Source organism: Vombatus ursinus, unplaced genomic scaffold (genome assembly GCF_900497805.2).
Source record: "Vombatus ursinus unplaced genomic scaffold, bare-nosed wombat genome assembly UNPS02014812.1, whole genome shotgun sequence".
In the NCBI taxonomy this organism is placed as follows: domain Eukaryota; kingdom Metazoa; phylum Chordata; class Mammalia; order Diprotodontia; family Vombatidae; genus Vombatus; species Vombatus ursinus.
In genome coordinates this window covers 35692810-35709391 of record NW_020954590.1, presented here as the reverse complement: position 1 = coordinate 35709391, position 16582 = coordinate 35692810, and the positions used below count along the sequence as shown (strand labels likewise).

Here is a 16582-nt window from a genome sequence, read left to right as displayed (position 1 = left end):
TGCATGTGTACTTAACAAAAACATACAGAATTTTGTTTGACTAGACCTGTAATGTCATTAAGTATAAGGAGTTCCCAGGGAAGAACCTTCTCTACCAATACAGAGGGTTTGCATCTTACTGGCTAAAAGAGCAGGGAATGCTGAAAAGAAAACTGGATTTAAATCCCAGCTATACTGGCAGATGACCCAGATGCAGTGGGTGATGTTGGCCTTTCTAAATTAAGCTTTTCACCAGGATTACTACCAGTTAATGTTAAGTTCTCAGAGAATTGCCTGGGGCATTGAGACCCTAAGCGACCTTCCCTGGGTCACCTAGCCAGTGTGTGTCAGAGATGAACCAAACAGGGTCTTCCTGACTTTGATACCCCCTTCTCTATCCACTTATCACACTGTCTTTCACATATATGTACATGTGTGTATGCACATGAAATTACACATATATACACATGTGTATGGTTATACATGTATGGAATTATGCATAGGTGATTATATACATATATGTAAATAAATTAGAGTGAAAAGAAGATGGATTACATTCATCAAGGCCAGACTGACTGAAAATTCATTAAAGAAATAAGGAAAGCACTGAATAAATAAAACATGAACTTATATTAATGTTGAAATGTCACTATAGATAAGAGTCCAACTAATTTTCCTCTTTAGTAAATGAAATGATGACCCAAACATGGAAAATTATCTCAGCCATAAATTTCATCATGTATTTTCTGGGCTAACAGATTAGATCTTAACTTTGAATAGCCATGGAAAATCTGTAAACCTGAGAAAAAGATAAAAACAATTTAAAAATTATTAAAATAAAGCTTAAATGATTTACTGAATATTTAGGAAAGGAAACTCTAATAGTATAAACTCATATTGAGGTAACACTTTGAGGTTTATAAAGCTCTTTCATCACAACCCCTTCATTAGATAGGGTGGTTTTATTATATGCTTCAGCTCATGTTTTCATGTAGTGATATTTGAGAGTTCCACAGACAATCAAGGCACCACCATTTTACCCGGTCGCAATTACTGGATTTCCAGGCAGGGACCACATTTTTTGCCTTTCTTTGTATCACCCCATGTGCTTAGCTTAGTGACTAGCACATAACAAATTCTTTAAAAAGGCTTGATGATGATGATGATGATGATTATCATCAAAGGGTTGAACTCCTGAATTAATACTCCTAAAACTATTAAATGATGGCAAACATCAGAACTTCAAACAAAACTACCTTAATTCTAAATAAAATTTAAAAGCCTTTTACTTTATCTCTCTATAATACTGTAAACTACATTAATAGAGTTTAGAAACTTTCCAGTAAACTTATTGTCTGTTCATTGAAATTCCTGGAATAGAAATTTTGTATAGTACCAAAATATTACATTTAGTAAGAAAGAATACATAATTCCAAATGTTTAATACTCAGTCATGCATTACTTGTGAAAGAAATAGATATGACAGATCTGTGTGTAGCTATATTCTCTTATATGTGCATATGTACACATACATATATATCACAATCCTTTAATCATATGCTATTTGTAGTGTTGATAGATTTCCTATGAGAGGCAGTGACATGTAGTGGATAGAACTGACGTTGGAGTCAGAAAGACCTGGGCTCCAGTCTCACTTCTGACACATATTTACATAGAGGATATTTGACCTTGAGTAAATCACTTAACCTCTCTGGGCCCAGATAACTCTCTAAGCCCACAAATTTGAGAGCAGGTATATGTCTGTATTGTTAGAGAGAGTTTTCACCAGGAGCTTCCTACACTCATGAAATCACAGAACTGATTTTTGTTTGGAAAAAAAGTCTCCTAGTTATAATGTATGTGACTGATATAATAGAAATGTGCTCTTACGCTTTTTGTAAAATTTCTAAATCATTTTATTCTCTTGATTACCAATTTTTTAAACTGACATTATTTGTATAATCATAAACTCAGCAGTACTGAATAATGAAAAGCTGTCCTAGCCCCAACACATGTGGAACACTGTGTTCAGGCCAGTTTAGAAAAGACACTGATAACTTATGGACTATCCAGAGGACAGGTGTCAAATACGTGACACTGCATGCAGCCCTTACTCCCAAGTGTGGCTAGAACCATATTAAAATGTAATTGTGAAATATCTAACAAAATAAATATAAATACAACAAAACACAGATAATATCACATTTTAAAACTAAGTCGCCATGTGGTCCACAGCCATTTCTATTCGAGTGTGACACCACTGCTCCAGAGGATGGCAATCAGGATGGTAAAAGACACTGATCAATGCTAAATGTGAACTGGCTGAAGGAACTGGGGAGGCAAGCCAGAAGACAAGGCTTTGGGGAGGCGGGGGGCACATATGAGTTGTTTTCAAGTATAAGAATTGTCATGAGAACAAAGCATGGACTTGTTCTGACCCAGAGAGCAGAACCAGTAACAATGTTTAGCAGCTGCAAAGAGGAAAATTCAGGTTGATCACTGGAAATATTTTCTATTCATTAGTTAACAAAAAGTGGAATGGGCTGCTTTAGAAGGCAATATGTTCCCTGTCCGAAGTCTTCAAGCAGACTCTGGATGACAATTTGTGAGAAATGTATCAGAGATTCTTTTTTTTTTCGTTTTGTTTTGTTTGGCTATAGGTAGGACTGGATGGATGCTGAGGTCCCTTGCAACTCTTAAGTTTTCTAATTTCTAAAAGACGAATATATAATTTGAAATTTTAATACATACATGTAAAAAAATATTTTTACACATCCAAGTAATAAATTTATGATTTGTTAAACATGTTGTACAGATTTATCACTAGGAATAAAAAGATCTAATATGAGTTGACATCTTTAAATTCAACGTGAACTTATGAATAATTATTAGAAAGGAAATGGATTTTCACTTCTTTCATTTTAGGTTAACAGAATGGGTCAAGCTTTTCAGTTTATATTCTTAGAACAGTGATTTGTTGAAAGAGAAAGCATTAATGGAAAATGCATTTTAAAACAGCTAGGGAAATATGAACAAAACAGTAATTAGAAGCCATAAACATACAATAAATATCAAGCAATGACATAAAAAAATTTTGGCTACTCTTCCGCATTGAAAATACCGGCTTTTGTTTCAGTTGGATCATCTTTCTCTAAGCTATCGACATCAAACATAGGCATGAATGTGCACATATATGTTTATATGTATAAATACATATAAACATGTATATGATGCTCAGATGAGCCAACCATATCTAATATTTATTGGACTGCGTCCAATGTGAATTTCTGCAGTCAACAGTTTACTGTATACGTGTGACTGATGATATCAAGTAACAATTATTAATGTCATTTGATATTTTGCAGATTTCCCCTTCATTATGTTCGATTTCAGCCAAATTGCTTTAGAGAATACCCAGTTCTGGACATTAGCAGTAACACAGATACACTCAACAAACACTCAATGCCTGGAGTCTCCTTTTCAAACCAAATTTTCTAGGATGATAATGCATCAGGAAAATGGTTGCTAAAGTAATATTTATCAAATGAACAAAGAAAACAGGAAGGGCTCTTCAGTAGTCAGTCAAATGATCAAATTTAAGTGCCATATGATAGGTATTTTAAGTTAAATTTCTAAAAATATTATATCAAATGAATTTGTTCTACTTCTCTAATGTACTATGAAAACAAACTGGTATAAAAATCATAGCTGAAAATGCTACAAGAATACAAATTGTAAGGAGTTTTATAGTGGTACCACTCTAGAACATATTAGAGTGTTAGCACTCTATTTTAGTCTCAAAAACATAATACATTAATAGCCTGCTACTTTTGTTAGTATGTGATTTTGTAGGCAAGACATGCCAACAATTCTTTGAATACTGACAGACAATTTATACTAAGGAGGAAAAGAAACTTCTGGAAAAAACTGATGGAGCCTCATCTCATACCTTATGATTAACAGTAACTATTCACTTTTAAGCAGATTAGAAAATACTCTAATCTGAAAAACGTCTTAATTTTAAGATATTATTTTGAAAATTATGTGGAACACTCAACATTTGATTTGACTCTTGGTTAATTGACATGTGTTGTAATTTTCAGAGTTATGTTAATAATAATTTATAATTAATTTATATATATAATTTAAAAAAGAGCAATAACTTTGCAAATGAAAGCTCAAAAACTAGTAGTTTCACTGAATTTAATCTAATTTAAGTAATTATGTCTAGCTTTGTAATTCACATTTGGGGCACATGATGATAAAATCACTATGGTGCTCTTATAATTTTACTGTTTTAATGGAATTAGGAGAAAAGAAATCTAGTAATAACATTTGGTCTGAATGTATCATGTCAAGGTAATGACATATAAAAGAGAGCTTCCTCAAAATTTTGTAATACTACAATCACTTCAAATTTGTTTTTAAGAAAAGAGAAGTACTATGACCAAATCCTAAAGTAAAATAATGATTACTGAGTTAAGCTATTTAGATTTGTTCTTTAGAAAATTTATTGTTCACTCAATACATAAGTCCCTTAGACATTTTCTTCCTTGAAACAATGATGTCAAAGAGTTTAATTTTGTAACAAACATATGAACAAATCTTGGCAGTTGTTTACTTTATTTTCAATGTAACAAAAGTAATAGATATTCCATATACACACAATGCCTATTGAGTAGGAAACAGATTTTTTTTTCCTGCCTCAAATAGGCTGAATCTTTGATTTCACTGACTGTGGCTTGGAAGAAGCCCTTCAGTTTTCTTTTTGATAGATGTTTAAACAAGCAGATGAGTGAAACGTGCTTCACAAAAATCACAAAACGCCATGTCAGGTGTTGGAAGTGCTTTCTTTTTTTTTTTTTTTTTACCTGACAAGTCAAAACTGTGAGACATGCTAAGCGGCCGCGTTGCTGAAAAAAGAAAAACAGCATAAAGAAAGTAATTCAGGCATTAGAAAAGCACAGGGAAGACAAAAGTGGGGTGGGGGAATTAAAGAATATCCTTAGTAGATTTCAGATGTAATGCAGGGGGCTAGCTGGCATAAAACTGAATTTTAAACTATACTAGGTATGTAGTGTTAGAGTTACAAATAACATCAATAAAATATGAAGTACAGTAACAATAAGAAAAACATACTATATTTTTAACATTCTAAAATAAATGTATGATAAAGGTAGACTTTTGATTGGGAAAAATCACAAAATACATCTTTTGAAAAAAGAAAACTTACATAAGACCAAAATAAAAATGTACATAGCAATGTTTCACACAAACTTTAGTGACCAAAAATTGAATTTGTTGGAGAGCATTTTTTCTCTTTTGATTTATAGCTACCTTTAAAGAATCTTGATATTAAAAATCTGGCTTTGGGGTTGTGCTCTTAAGTACAAATTCACGTAATATTGAGAAGTCAAAATCTTGTTTCTTCTTCAGTAACAAATTATTTGGTTATACAGTATTTGTTCTAGTTTGTTTTTTAAAGGGAATAAATAAAAAGCATTTATATAGTGCTTTCTTGGCCAGACATCGTACTAAGCACTTTACAAATAGTATCTCACTTGAAAAATAAAATTACTGATGATCTCTGATCTAAAAAAATAAGAAATTAGCCAACCTTTCCCTACACAATATTTTGGCCACTGTCTCAAGATAAATATGGTAAAGATACAACTAATCTTTTTTATTACTTTTCTTTGACCACTGGTTTTATTTCTATATGAAAGGTCAGCTTTATTATCACTCTAGACAGGACAAGTAGGCAGCATATGCTAAACAAGTCAAACAACCACTATCACCTGACCATTTCCCCTCAGATCCTGATGGAGACAGCCCAGGACTCGGAACCCAAGAGCCTTGAGAGTAGCCATGTTCTACAAACCACCAGACCTAGCTCCAACAATTACTGACCAACTGCCACCAACATGCAGAGAAGTAACACTGACCAGACCACCGTAGGTCCGTTTCCAGCCCAGCCCTACCACAGAGGCACCATTCCTACCAGCTATCAACCTACTGCTACTCATAGGGTTAGCAAGCCAGAGTAGCTAAAGCAACAAGGTATCCTGGGAGAGAAATAAGAGGCAGCATGCGCCAGGCAGGTCAGGCATCTATTTTAACCACGATCTCCATCTGCTTCATTTTTTCCTTTTCTTTAATACATTTAATGCTCTCTTTCAATTACATCCATATTTAATACATATGTTAATTCCTCCCACATACTTGCTAGATACATTCCCTTTTCTTTATACTACCAAAAAAATCCTTGGCTAGCTCGCTAGACGTCTTCATGCTTTCCAAGATTTTCTTCAAAATTTTTGGAATTCTCCTAACCCTGCTTCTATCTTATCACTTTCTGCAGCACATGCAAATTTCCCACATTAAATTTCAAAGCCTCTCTGTATAATATAACCTCTTTCATAACAAGGACAATTAAAATGTATAATTTATCAAAGGCTTTTACATGTATTATCTTAGAGGGGTGAAATAAATTGCCCCAGTAACATGAGAATTCAAGCCTGGGATCAAAGTCTTCTTTAAGTCCACTGCTTTTCCTACGACACCATAATAATTCTCACTGCCTCATCTTCTCCTCTTTCCTAGCCTTTTTGATTAATTCCCTTGATATCTTGACATTTTGTTCTCCCAGATGAATTTTACTATTTTTTTAGCTTTATGAAATGATTTTTGGTAGTTTGGTATGGCATTAAATAGGTAAATTAATTTAGACAGAATTGTCATTTTTACTATATCAGCTCAGCTTACATGAGCAATTGATATTTTTCCAATTGTTTAGATCTGAATTTGTATGAAAAGTGTTTTGTTATTGTGTTCATATAGTTCCTGGGTTTGTCTTGGCAAGTAGACTCCCAAATATTTTATATTGTCTGCAATTATTTTAAATGGAATTTCTCTTTCTATCTTCTCTTGCTGAGCTTTGTTAGTAATATATAGAAATGCTGATGATTTATATGGTTTTATTTTATATCCTGTAACTTTGCTAAAGTTGTTAATTATTTCAAGTAGTTTTTTAGTGGATTCTCTAAGTATACATTGGGACAGTGCCCCCTGTGCCCCAGGAGCAGAGCTCAACTTTAAAAGTCATGAAATAGACTTTAAAAAATTAGCAAAAAAACGGAAAAGAACCTTGACCATAGGAAGCTACTATGGAGACAAGGGAAATCAAAACACAGACTCAGAAGAGGACAACAATGTCAAAATACCTACATGGGAAGCCTCAAAGGGGAATATAAATTGATATCAGACAAAGCAAAAGCAAAAACAGATCTAGGATCTCTTAAGTATAGGATTCTACGATTCTCTAAGTATACCATCATATCATCTGCAAAGAGTGATAGCTTTGTTTCCTCAATGCCTATTCTAATTCCTTCAATTTCTTTTTCTTATTGCTAAAGCTAACATTTCTAGTACAATACTGAATAACAGTGGTGACAATGGGCATTCTTGTTTCATCCCTGATCTTACTGGGAAAGCTTCTACTTATCCCCATTACAAATAATGCTTGCTGATGGTTTTAGATACATACTACTTATCATTTTAAGAAAAACTCCATTTATTCCTACACTTTCTAGTGCTTGTAGTAGGATGGGTGCTGTATTTTGTCAAAAGCTTTTCTGCATCTATTGAGATAATTATATGATTTCTGTTAGTTTTTTTTAATTGATATAGTCAATTATGCTGATAGTTTTTCTAATATTGAACTAGCCCTGCATTCCTGGTATAAATTCCACCTGGTCACAGTGTATTATCCTCATGATAAATTGCTGTAATCTCTTTGCTAATATTTTATTTAAAATTTCTGCATCAATATTTATTGGGGAAATTGGTCTATAATTTTCTTTCTGTTTTGGCTCTTCCTGATTTAGATATCAGCACCATATTTGTGCCATAAAAGGAATTTGATAGGATTCCTTTGCCTATTTTCCAAATAATTCATGTACTACTGGAATTAGTTGTTCTTTAAATGTTTGGTAGAATTCACTTGTAAATTCTTCTGGCCCTGGAGATTTTTTCTTAGGGAATTAATTGATGGCTTATTCAATTTCTTTTTTCTAAAATGGGATTAAGTATTTTATTTCCTCTTCAGTTAATCTGGGCAATTTATATTTTTGTAAGTATTCATCCATTTCACTTAGATTGTCAGATTGGCACACAGTTGGACAAATAGCTCCTAATTATTGCTTTAATTTCCTCTTCATTGGTGGTGAATTTACCCTTTTCATTTTTGATACTGGTTATTTCATTTTCTTCTTTCTTTTTTAAATCAAATAAACCAAAACTATTTCATTGTTTTTTCCCCATAAAATCAACTCTTAGTTTTAGTTATTAGTTCAATAGTTTTCTTACTTTCAATTTTATTAATCCCTCCTTTGATTTTCAGAATTTCTAATTTGGTATTTAAATGGGAATTTTTTATTTGTTCTTTTTCTAGCCTTTTTAGTTACATGCCCAATTCACTCATCTACTCTTTCTCTATTTTATTTCTATAAGCATTTAGAGATATAAAATTTCCCTAAGAACTGCTTTGGTTGCATCCTATAAATTTTGGTATGTTGTCTCATTATTGTTGTTCTCTTTGATGAAATTGTTAATTGTTTCTATGATTTGTTGTTTGATACACTTATTCTTTAGTATTAGATTATTTAGTTTCCAATTAATTTTTAATTCATCTTTCCAAGGCCCTTTATTACACTTAATTTTTATTGCATCACGATCTGAAAACGATGCATTTAATATTTCTGCATTTGAATGATCATTTACATAGTCAGTTTCTGTGTAGGTACTATGTCCGGATGAGAAAAAAGTATATTCCTTTCTATCTCCCATTCAATTTTCTCCAGAGGTCCACCATATCTAACTTTTCTAAAATTCTATTCAACTCCTTAAATTCTTTCTTATTTATTTTGTGGTTAGATTTATCTAGTTCTGAGAGAGAGGTTGAGGTCCTCCACTAATACGAGTTTTGTTGTCTGTTTCTTCCTGTAACTCACTTAACTTCTCTAAGAATTTGGATCCTATACACTTGGTGCATATATGTTTAGTATTGATATTACTTAATTGTCTATGGTACCTTTTAGCAAGATGTAGTTTCCTTCCTTATCTCTTTTAATTAGATCTATTTTTGCTTTTGCTGATATCAATTTATATTCCCCTTTAAGGCTTCCTATGTAGGTATTCTGACATTGCTGTCCTCTTCTGAGTTTGATCTTCCTTGTCACCATGTCACTGTAGCTTCCCATGGTCAAGGCTCTTTTCTGTTTTTTGCCAATTTTTAATGTCTGTTTCATCACTTTTAAAGTTGAGCTCTGCTCCTGGGGCACACGGGGCACTGTCCCAAGGTTCTTGTGCTGGGCACCAGTGGCCTGGTCACTGGCTTTCTGCACGGGGGCCTCAGGTGCTGGAGGCTTGCCCACTGCACTGGGGTGGCCCGGCCTACTTGAACCTGTTGTGCCTGGGTTCTGGAGCAGTTTGCCATCTGCACTAGGGCTAGAGGTCTCACAGCTGGCCTGCTGAGCCAGAACCAAAGGGCCTTGGCTGCTGATCTGTGCTGTGGTTAAGAACATCCTGCTGGCTTGCTGGGACACTGTGCTGGGCTGTGCTCCCCTTCTATCCAAGTGAGACAGACCTTTCCTGAAGTCCTTCTAAGTTATCTTAAACTGAAAAATTGTTTCACTCCATCTTTTTGGAGGTTTTGTGGCTCCAGAATCCATTTAGACACTTGATTTAACATTGTTTCCAAGGGAAACTGGGGAGATCTCAGGCAACTTCCTGGCTTTTCTCCACCATCTTGACTCCACCCACCCCTATCCTTTTTGATGTTGCTAAATGAACTTTTTTCATTTGGCCACCAAGAAAAACCTAATTACCAGCAAGGAAAAAAAAAATCCTCCTCATTCCCCAATTCAAAACTCATCTTAAAATTCCATTGCTTCCAAAAAGCCTGGCTGAATTATGGATAGAAAGTCTGTTATTTCCAAAGTAATTCTTAATCTTTCTCAATACCTTATATTCTTTTCCTACAGATTCCAATAAGAATAGAGATCAGAATGCAACACAAAAGGAGAACTTTAAGAAACTTTGTTTCTTAAAAGGCAGCATGCTGCAAAAAATCAGTAATAAGGAATAATAGAGGCCCAAGACTTGCAGACTACACAAAAACCTCACAACTGTTATCATAAATACTTTCTTTGAGAAAAAAAAAATCAGGTTTTGTCATAAGAAGATGATAGGTACCTAATAATACTGCAAAACATGAAACTGATTATATTTTTTAACAGAAAGGAAATTACTTTTTAATGATGTGAGTTATTCCTTCTTTGGCTGTCTAGTACAAAACTAAAACAAAAAAAAAGAAAGAAAAAATATGGCATACAATTAAAACAACTCTATCTTGACCTATTTAAATAAATTACTGATGACAAAAATGGAATATTAATGGATGACCATAGACACTGACTACAGTAATTTCATACAGAAATTCAATAAATGTGAACGAATTGTTATATGGGGAGGCCAAAAAAGCCCTAAAGGTGCCTTAGTTAGCAAACATTTGACTTTCTTGTCAAGCAAAGAGGTATGAGAGTCAAAGGCAAAATGGGTTTAGAATATAAACTTGCTTGTAAAATCTTACAAGAGAATGATAAACAAAGATCCTAGGATTTCCATATAAAGTAGGAAGTAGCAAAAGGAGGGAAAAAGCAGTTTTAAGAAAGCTTAGTGAGAGATCCAACCGAGCAAGTTACCTCAAGGGTATTTAAAGATGAAAACAGAAGAACAAACATGAAAAAAACTGAAGAGACTTTCAAAAGAAACCATTCAGAATAAAAGAATTGCATAGGCACCATATTCAGAGGTTAGTATTACAGTCCTGGATGTGGGGTTTGTTGTGTTTTGTTTTTTTTTTTGGTTGAGGCAATCAGGGTTAAGTTACTTGCCCAGGGTCACACAGCTAGTGTCAAGTGTCTGAGGCTAAATGTGAACTCCAGTCCTCCTGACTCCAAGGCTGGTGCTCTATCCACTGCGCCACCCAGCTGCCTCTCTGGATATATTTTAACAAAAGGTTGAAATGTTTGCTCTGGAAAAAATGCCTTCCTTTCATCAGTTTTGGCACGCCCCTACTTCTCCCTGAAACTGATTACTACCCTCTGTTGTTGTGTTCTGAGCCACTGTTGTCTATGTTTTCCCATAAATCCTCAAGAGAGGCTCAACCCAAAGCATTAGACACCTTTATTCCTCTTTTAGTATCTTGGGGACACTATGGACTGAGCTTATTATTCCTGTTCTAGATGACATCCTCAGCCATTATGTACCATTCCTCAGAACCTATTTTTCAAGGCTACAAAGACCTAGTTCCTTCAATGGATCCTAGTATGGCAAGGTCTCCAGTCCCTTCAGTATCCTAATTGCCATTTCATCACCATATTACAGTTTATTACTTTCTGAAAAAAAGGGTATCTATAAGTTTGGAATCACTGAGAGCAGTATATAATTTCTGAAATACAATCAAGTTGAATCTCCTCCAAATTGAATTTTAGGTCCAGTTGATTATGTATTTTCAGAAAATGTCCAAGATATACACATAGAAGAACAATTTGATAGAGCTATTGGACAGGCATGAGCTATTATTTGGATAATTTGTCTTTTTCATTCACAAAACTGATGAATTTAGGAGCCCACGTGGTATTTTCATTACTGCTGTCCACATAAGAAAAGAGATTCACAAGAGAATGAAAAATCTGGGACTTGAATAGCTGGTAAGAAAATGGTATTTGAGGAGGAAGAATATTCCAGGAATGAGAAAAAGATAGTACAAAAAGCACAAAGATGGGAGATGGAATGTTATGTGTGAAGAATGGCAAGGAGGCCAGTATGGCTGAATAACAGAGTACATAGAGGAGGGTAATATACATATATATACATATATACATACAGATACTGATACATGTATATATATCAACAGAAAAGGAAGGGCTGGAACCAAAGAGTAGTCATGTCAATGTCAGCCTGTAACAAGGAATTTAGTGGGGTGCCCTAACAATATATGTTTTGCTGTTTAATATTCTTATCAATGATTTGGACAAAAGCACAGAAAGCATGCTTACAAAATTTGCAGATGACATGAAGCTTGGAGCTAACCTACTGGATGGCAGAGTGAAGCTCCAAAGAGATCCTGAGAGGTTAGAGCAATGGGATGAATCTAATAACATGAAATTTAAGAGGCATTAATGTAAAGCCTTATTCTTGGAATGGAAAAAAAAATCAATTCCACAAGTACGGACAGGGGAGAAATAACTAAATGGCAGAAATTAGCACAAGGAAGGAGGTCCGCAGAGGAGGAGTACAGAGGATAGTCCTATTTCCAAAAAAGGGGTTGTTGGCAAAGGTGGACCCTTGTAGTATCATAGTGACTAGACCTTGGAGTTGGTGGCTTGGGGGTAAGTTATGCCGCAAAAGTTGACCAAGGGCCACGATGAAAGGTGTAGGGATGATAGCTGCCACGGTGAGGAAGTACTCTAATAAGAATGTTAGTACCACATTTGCCCAGTTGACTGTGAAGGAACCTGAGACCTGGAAAGTCTAAGTGATTTGTAGAAGATAATAATGTGCATCAATGGAAAGCTGAGGCAAGAGTCAAGGTCTCCAGACTTTTCATTTCCTAATTTTTCCACTGTAACATATCTGGTTCCCTTTTCCCCTCACTGGTTCACTAGAAGAGTGAGAAAAGCAGACTGAGGGCATTATTTGTGGTTCCTAGAGAAGAAATTCTTATATTTATTTGTATTCTATGTCATTAATGGCACTTCTGAATATTACTTTCCTTTTTAACTGTCTGTTTAGCAGTTTTGTCTAATAAAAAAGAATCTGTCAGGTAATGTCTATTGTTTCCATTTTCTAGCTGTTATGAATGAAGACATCCCTCTGCTATAAAAAGACAGGTTTTAGAATAGTCCTAAGCTCCAGTATACAACAGGATTCTCTTTCTACTCGTTGTTTCGTTGTTTCTATTCTAAGAATTAAGCACTTTCTCTCTTATTCCCTAAGTTCTTACCATGCAGTTTAACTAAGCTATTAAAATACAAATGAAAGAAACTGATGTACCTTACTATCTTTAAAATATATATGTATCAATAAATTCCATAAATTGAGAAAGAACGTAAGTATATATCTCGAGCTTTGTAAACAGTTAGATGATCTTGAATGACATGAAACAACTTAAGCTTTGCTTTATCTAACATTATGACATGCTTGAACTAGTAACTGAGGTAACTGAAACATGAACTTAATCTATATGACTTTTATTTCCAAAACATACTAATAATGGTGAGAGGCATTCTGGCATAAGGGTAAAAGAGCTGGCTTTGGGTTTAGAAAGACAGTCAGGTCCTGTCTTTAATACGTTCTGACTGTGTGATGTCCAACAAGGTACTGCACCTCTCAGTGCCCTAGATGGGCAGGTTGAAAGATGGAAGATGGTACAGATCTATACTGCTGGAAGAGTTTCATCATGGGGAGCTCACTATCCTGACGAAATGACAGGCTGGGTAAAAACAACATAACAACACCACCTTTATAAACTATTTTACAGCCTACAAAGCACTTTCACATACAATAATAACTCATCTGGGTTTCATGTGACCCTATGAAGTGGACAGGAAACATATAGACATAAATCTATCTCTCTATATTTTTTTAAACTTTACAGATAAGGGATAAAAAAGCCTGAAGAGGTTTAGTGACTTGCCCAAGGTGACACAACATGTCAGTAGGAGAGCCAAGAACAGAACCTATGTCTTTTACCTCCTAATCCAACACTCTTTCCACAAGGCTATATTCCCTCTCATGTAGGTCAAGGGAAAGTAAAGTTTTCTACTTATTGACTTGATAACTTGATTGTTTCAGATGTGAACTCTTTGGGGGAAAAGTAAGTGGGAAGAATTAACAACTTCAGGGTACATTTTTTATCCTGGACTTTTGAGGGGGGAGTGGTGTCTGCACGACAGCCTTTTATGCAATCTGGGGTTTTTAAAAAGAAGAATGTGATGAACAGTAGACTCACCTAGCCTACTACACCTAATCTCCTCTGGTGAAACTGGGCGTAATTTTCTTTCTGCTTTGATTTCCTCCAATATTCTTTCATGGAGACTCCGTGGCCGTGGTGGAGTTGGTTTCAGCTTTCTGGCTGAGGCCTTGAAAAATAAAGAGAACTAACAGTTATGGATGTGAGTAATTTGCTTTAAAAGTAATTTCATACAACACTATGCACACAACATAGTCCTGTAAAGTTAAATTATAATGAATTCATAGAAATATTTTTCAGTACCCTGAAAAAAGGAATGCTATTATGTTCAATCAAAAAGTATTTATTAATTCCCTACCATAAGCCCTGCACTATGCTAAGCACTGGGGATACACAGAGAAAAGTGAAATAATTCTTGTACTTAAAAAGTTTACATTCTACCAGGGAAACAACATACACATATAAATAAAGTATATACATAATATAAAATGAATGCAGGGTAGCAGTTGTTAATAAAATGGGAGGCTATGATAAAATATTAAGTTCCCTAAAGCAATGGTGAAATGACAATTTTTTTACTGATCTATTCATAAAAATTAATTTTTGATTACTAGTTTTGCTAAAGATAAACTGTATAGTCACTAGAAGGAGTAGTATATTAATAGAACATTTTTGGGAAAATGAGATAACCAAAAGTAAATAGAAATTAGAGAGAAATAGTTCAAAGGTAGGAAGAATAAACAGTTGAGGGTGGTTAAAAAATTGATCAAAGAAACTTAATGAAATGCATGGAGGCTATCAATAAGAAGACAGCAAAAAGTATATATGGAAGGGTATTTCACACCTTGAACACTATTCAGTTTTACTTCTTGTAGTGGAAGGGTCCCTAACACTTGAACTATAATCTAGGCTTTTCTAATTCATTATTTGGGCAGCTAAGTGGCTCACTGGATAGAGTACTAGGCTTGAAATCAAGATGACCCGAGATCAAATATAGCCTCAGATATTTACTAGCTGTGTGACCCTGGGCAAGTCACTTCACCCTACTTGCCTCCATCTCCTCATCTGTAAAATGAGCTGGAAAAGAAAGTGGCAAACCACTCCAACATAGTGAAGTTTAAGGCAATCCAACAGTTTGTCAAGAGAGCTATTTACAAAGGAGGACTAAGCACTGTGACATAGTACTAAAGCACTGGATTAAGAAGTAGAAAGACCTGGGTCAAACCTTACCTCAAACAGTTACTACGTAACCCTCAGCAAATCATTTAAGCTCTGTGAGAGCTAAAAGTAAATTTCCTCATCTATTAAAGGGGAATACTATTAATAATAATAATAATAATAACAACAACAACAGCACCTCGCTAACAGGGTGGTTGTGAGGAACAAATGAGAGAGTTTGTAAGCATTACTGCACTGCAAACCTTAAAGTGCTATATGATAAATGTGAATTATTATTATTATTATCTTGCTTTATAAGTAAGAATGGAGGGCAAAGAGGATTTTGCTGCCGTACAACATTAGGAGGAAGCAGCTTCTCGTGTCCCAAAGAATGATGATGTGGCCTCAAAGGTGCTATTAGGATAGACATGGTTTAGAAAGAGTCAAAGAAGCATCCTGGTGGGCCAGTGCAGCCCTTCTTGGGCAAACCAAAAGTTTTCTCTCATTGGGCTTACATAAACAATAAAAAAATTTGCTGTTTTCCTAAAGCATGTGGTCTGCACGTCAATCAGGCCAAAAGCATTTACTAAGCACTTACTTTGTGCAGACATTGTGTTAAGGCTGGAGAGACAACATACAAAAGAAAAAACAGTTCCTATCTTCAAGGTACTACCATTCTAATGGGGGAGAAATTAGGACATACAAAAATATACATGACAACTAGAGAGGAGATGGAAAGTAACTTAGTCCTTAGAGGAGATGGCACTAGTAACCAGGAGAACCAGGAAAGGCTTCCCAGAGGAAGTGCCGCTTGAGCTGATTCTCAAAGGGAAACCGAGGATTCTAACTCAGGGTGGGAAGCAGAGCATTGGGCAGTGACCTCTTTATCACCTGTATGAACGAGTATTTTTGTGGGAGTGAGGCACAATGGAAAATGGGGTTAGAGGGCAAGCTAACAAGACAACGGAATAAACTGACTAAAAAGGAGGGCTCAGAACGAGTACATCAGAAATTCTGACTCCGTGAGGAACGCAGAGAACAGAAAGGAACTAGAGAAGTAAAGGGTCCACGAACTAGTGAATGTAACCAGTCTAGAAAGGGAGACTAGATAATAAAAAGAGTGAGGGAGAGAAATCCTCTCTGGAAAAGGGCACAAAAGTGGAATTTTAAAAACTAATAATAAAAAGGAGAAGCTGAAGGGAAGGAAAGTAAGGGAGATCTTACGTGACTGAGAGGGGAGAAAAAAGGAAGGGAAGAACTAAATAGCCAGATAAAAGCAGGAAAGAAAAGGGAACTAATAAGTAAAACTTCAAAAGAAAAGGGATGGCAAACACCAGGGAGAAGGAGGAGATCAGGGGTGAGGGGAAGTGAGCCTTAAAAAAAAAATTAACCTAAAGTAACCGAAAA

At 35.1% G+C, this 16582-nt stretch overlaps 1 protein-coding gene across 1 annotated transcript in view; it reads right to left on the bottom strand.

Moving 5' to 3' along the window:
- Nucleotides 1-16582, bottom strand: part of LOC114054194 (protein spire homolog 1-like) — a 137079-nt gene that overhangs the window by 35160 nt on the left and 85337 nt on the right. Inside the window, exon 6 of the mRNA XM_027877358.1 lies at nucleotides 14057-14186. Within this exon, the coding sequence (XP_027733159.1) occupies nucleotides 14057-14186 (130 nt within the window). The remainder of the gene's footprint in view (nucleotides 1-14056; nucleotides 14187-16582) is intronic.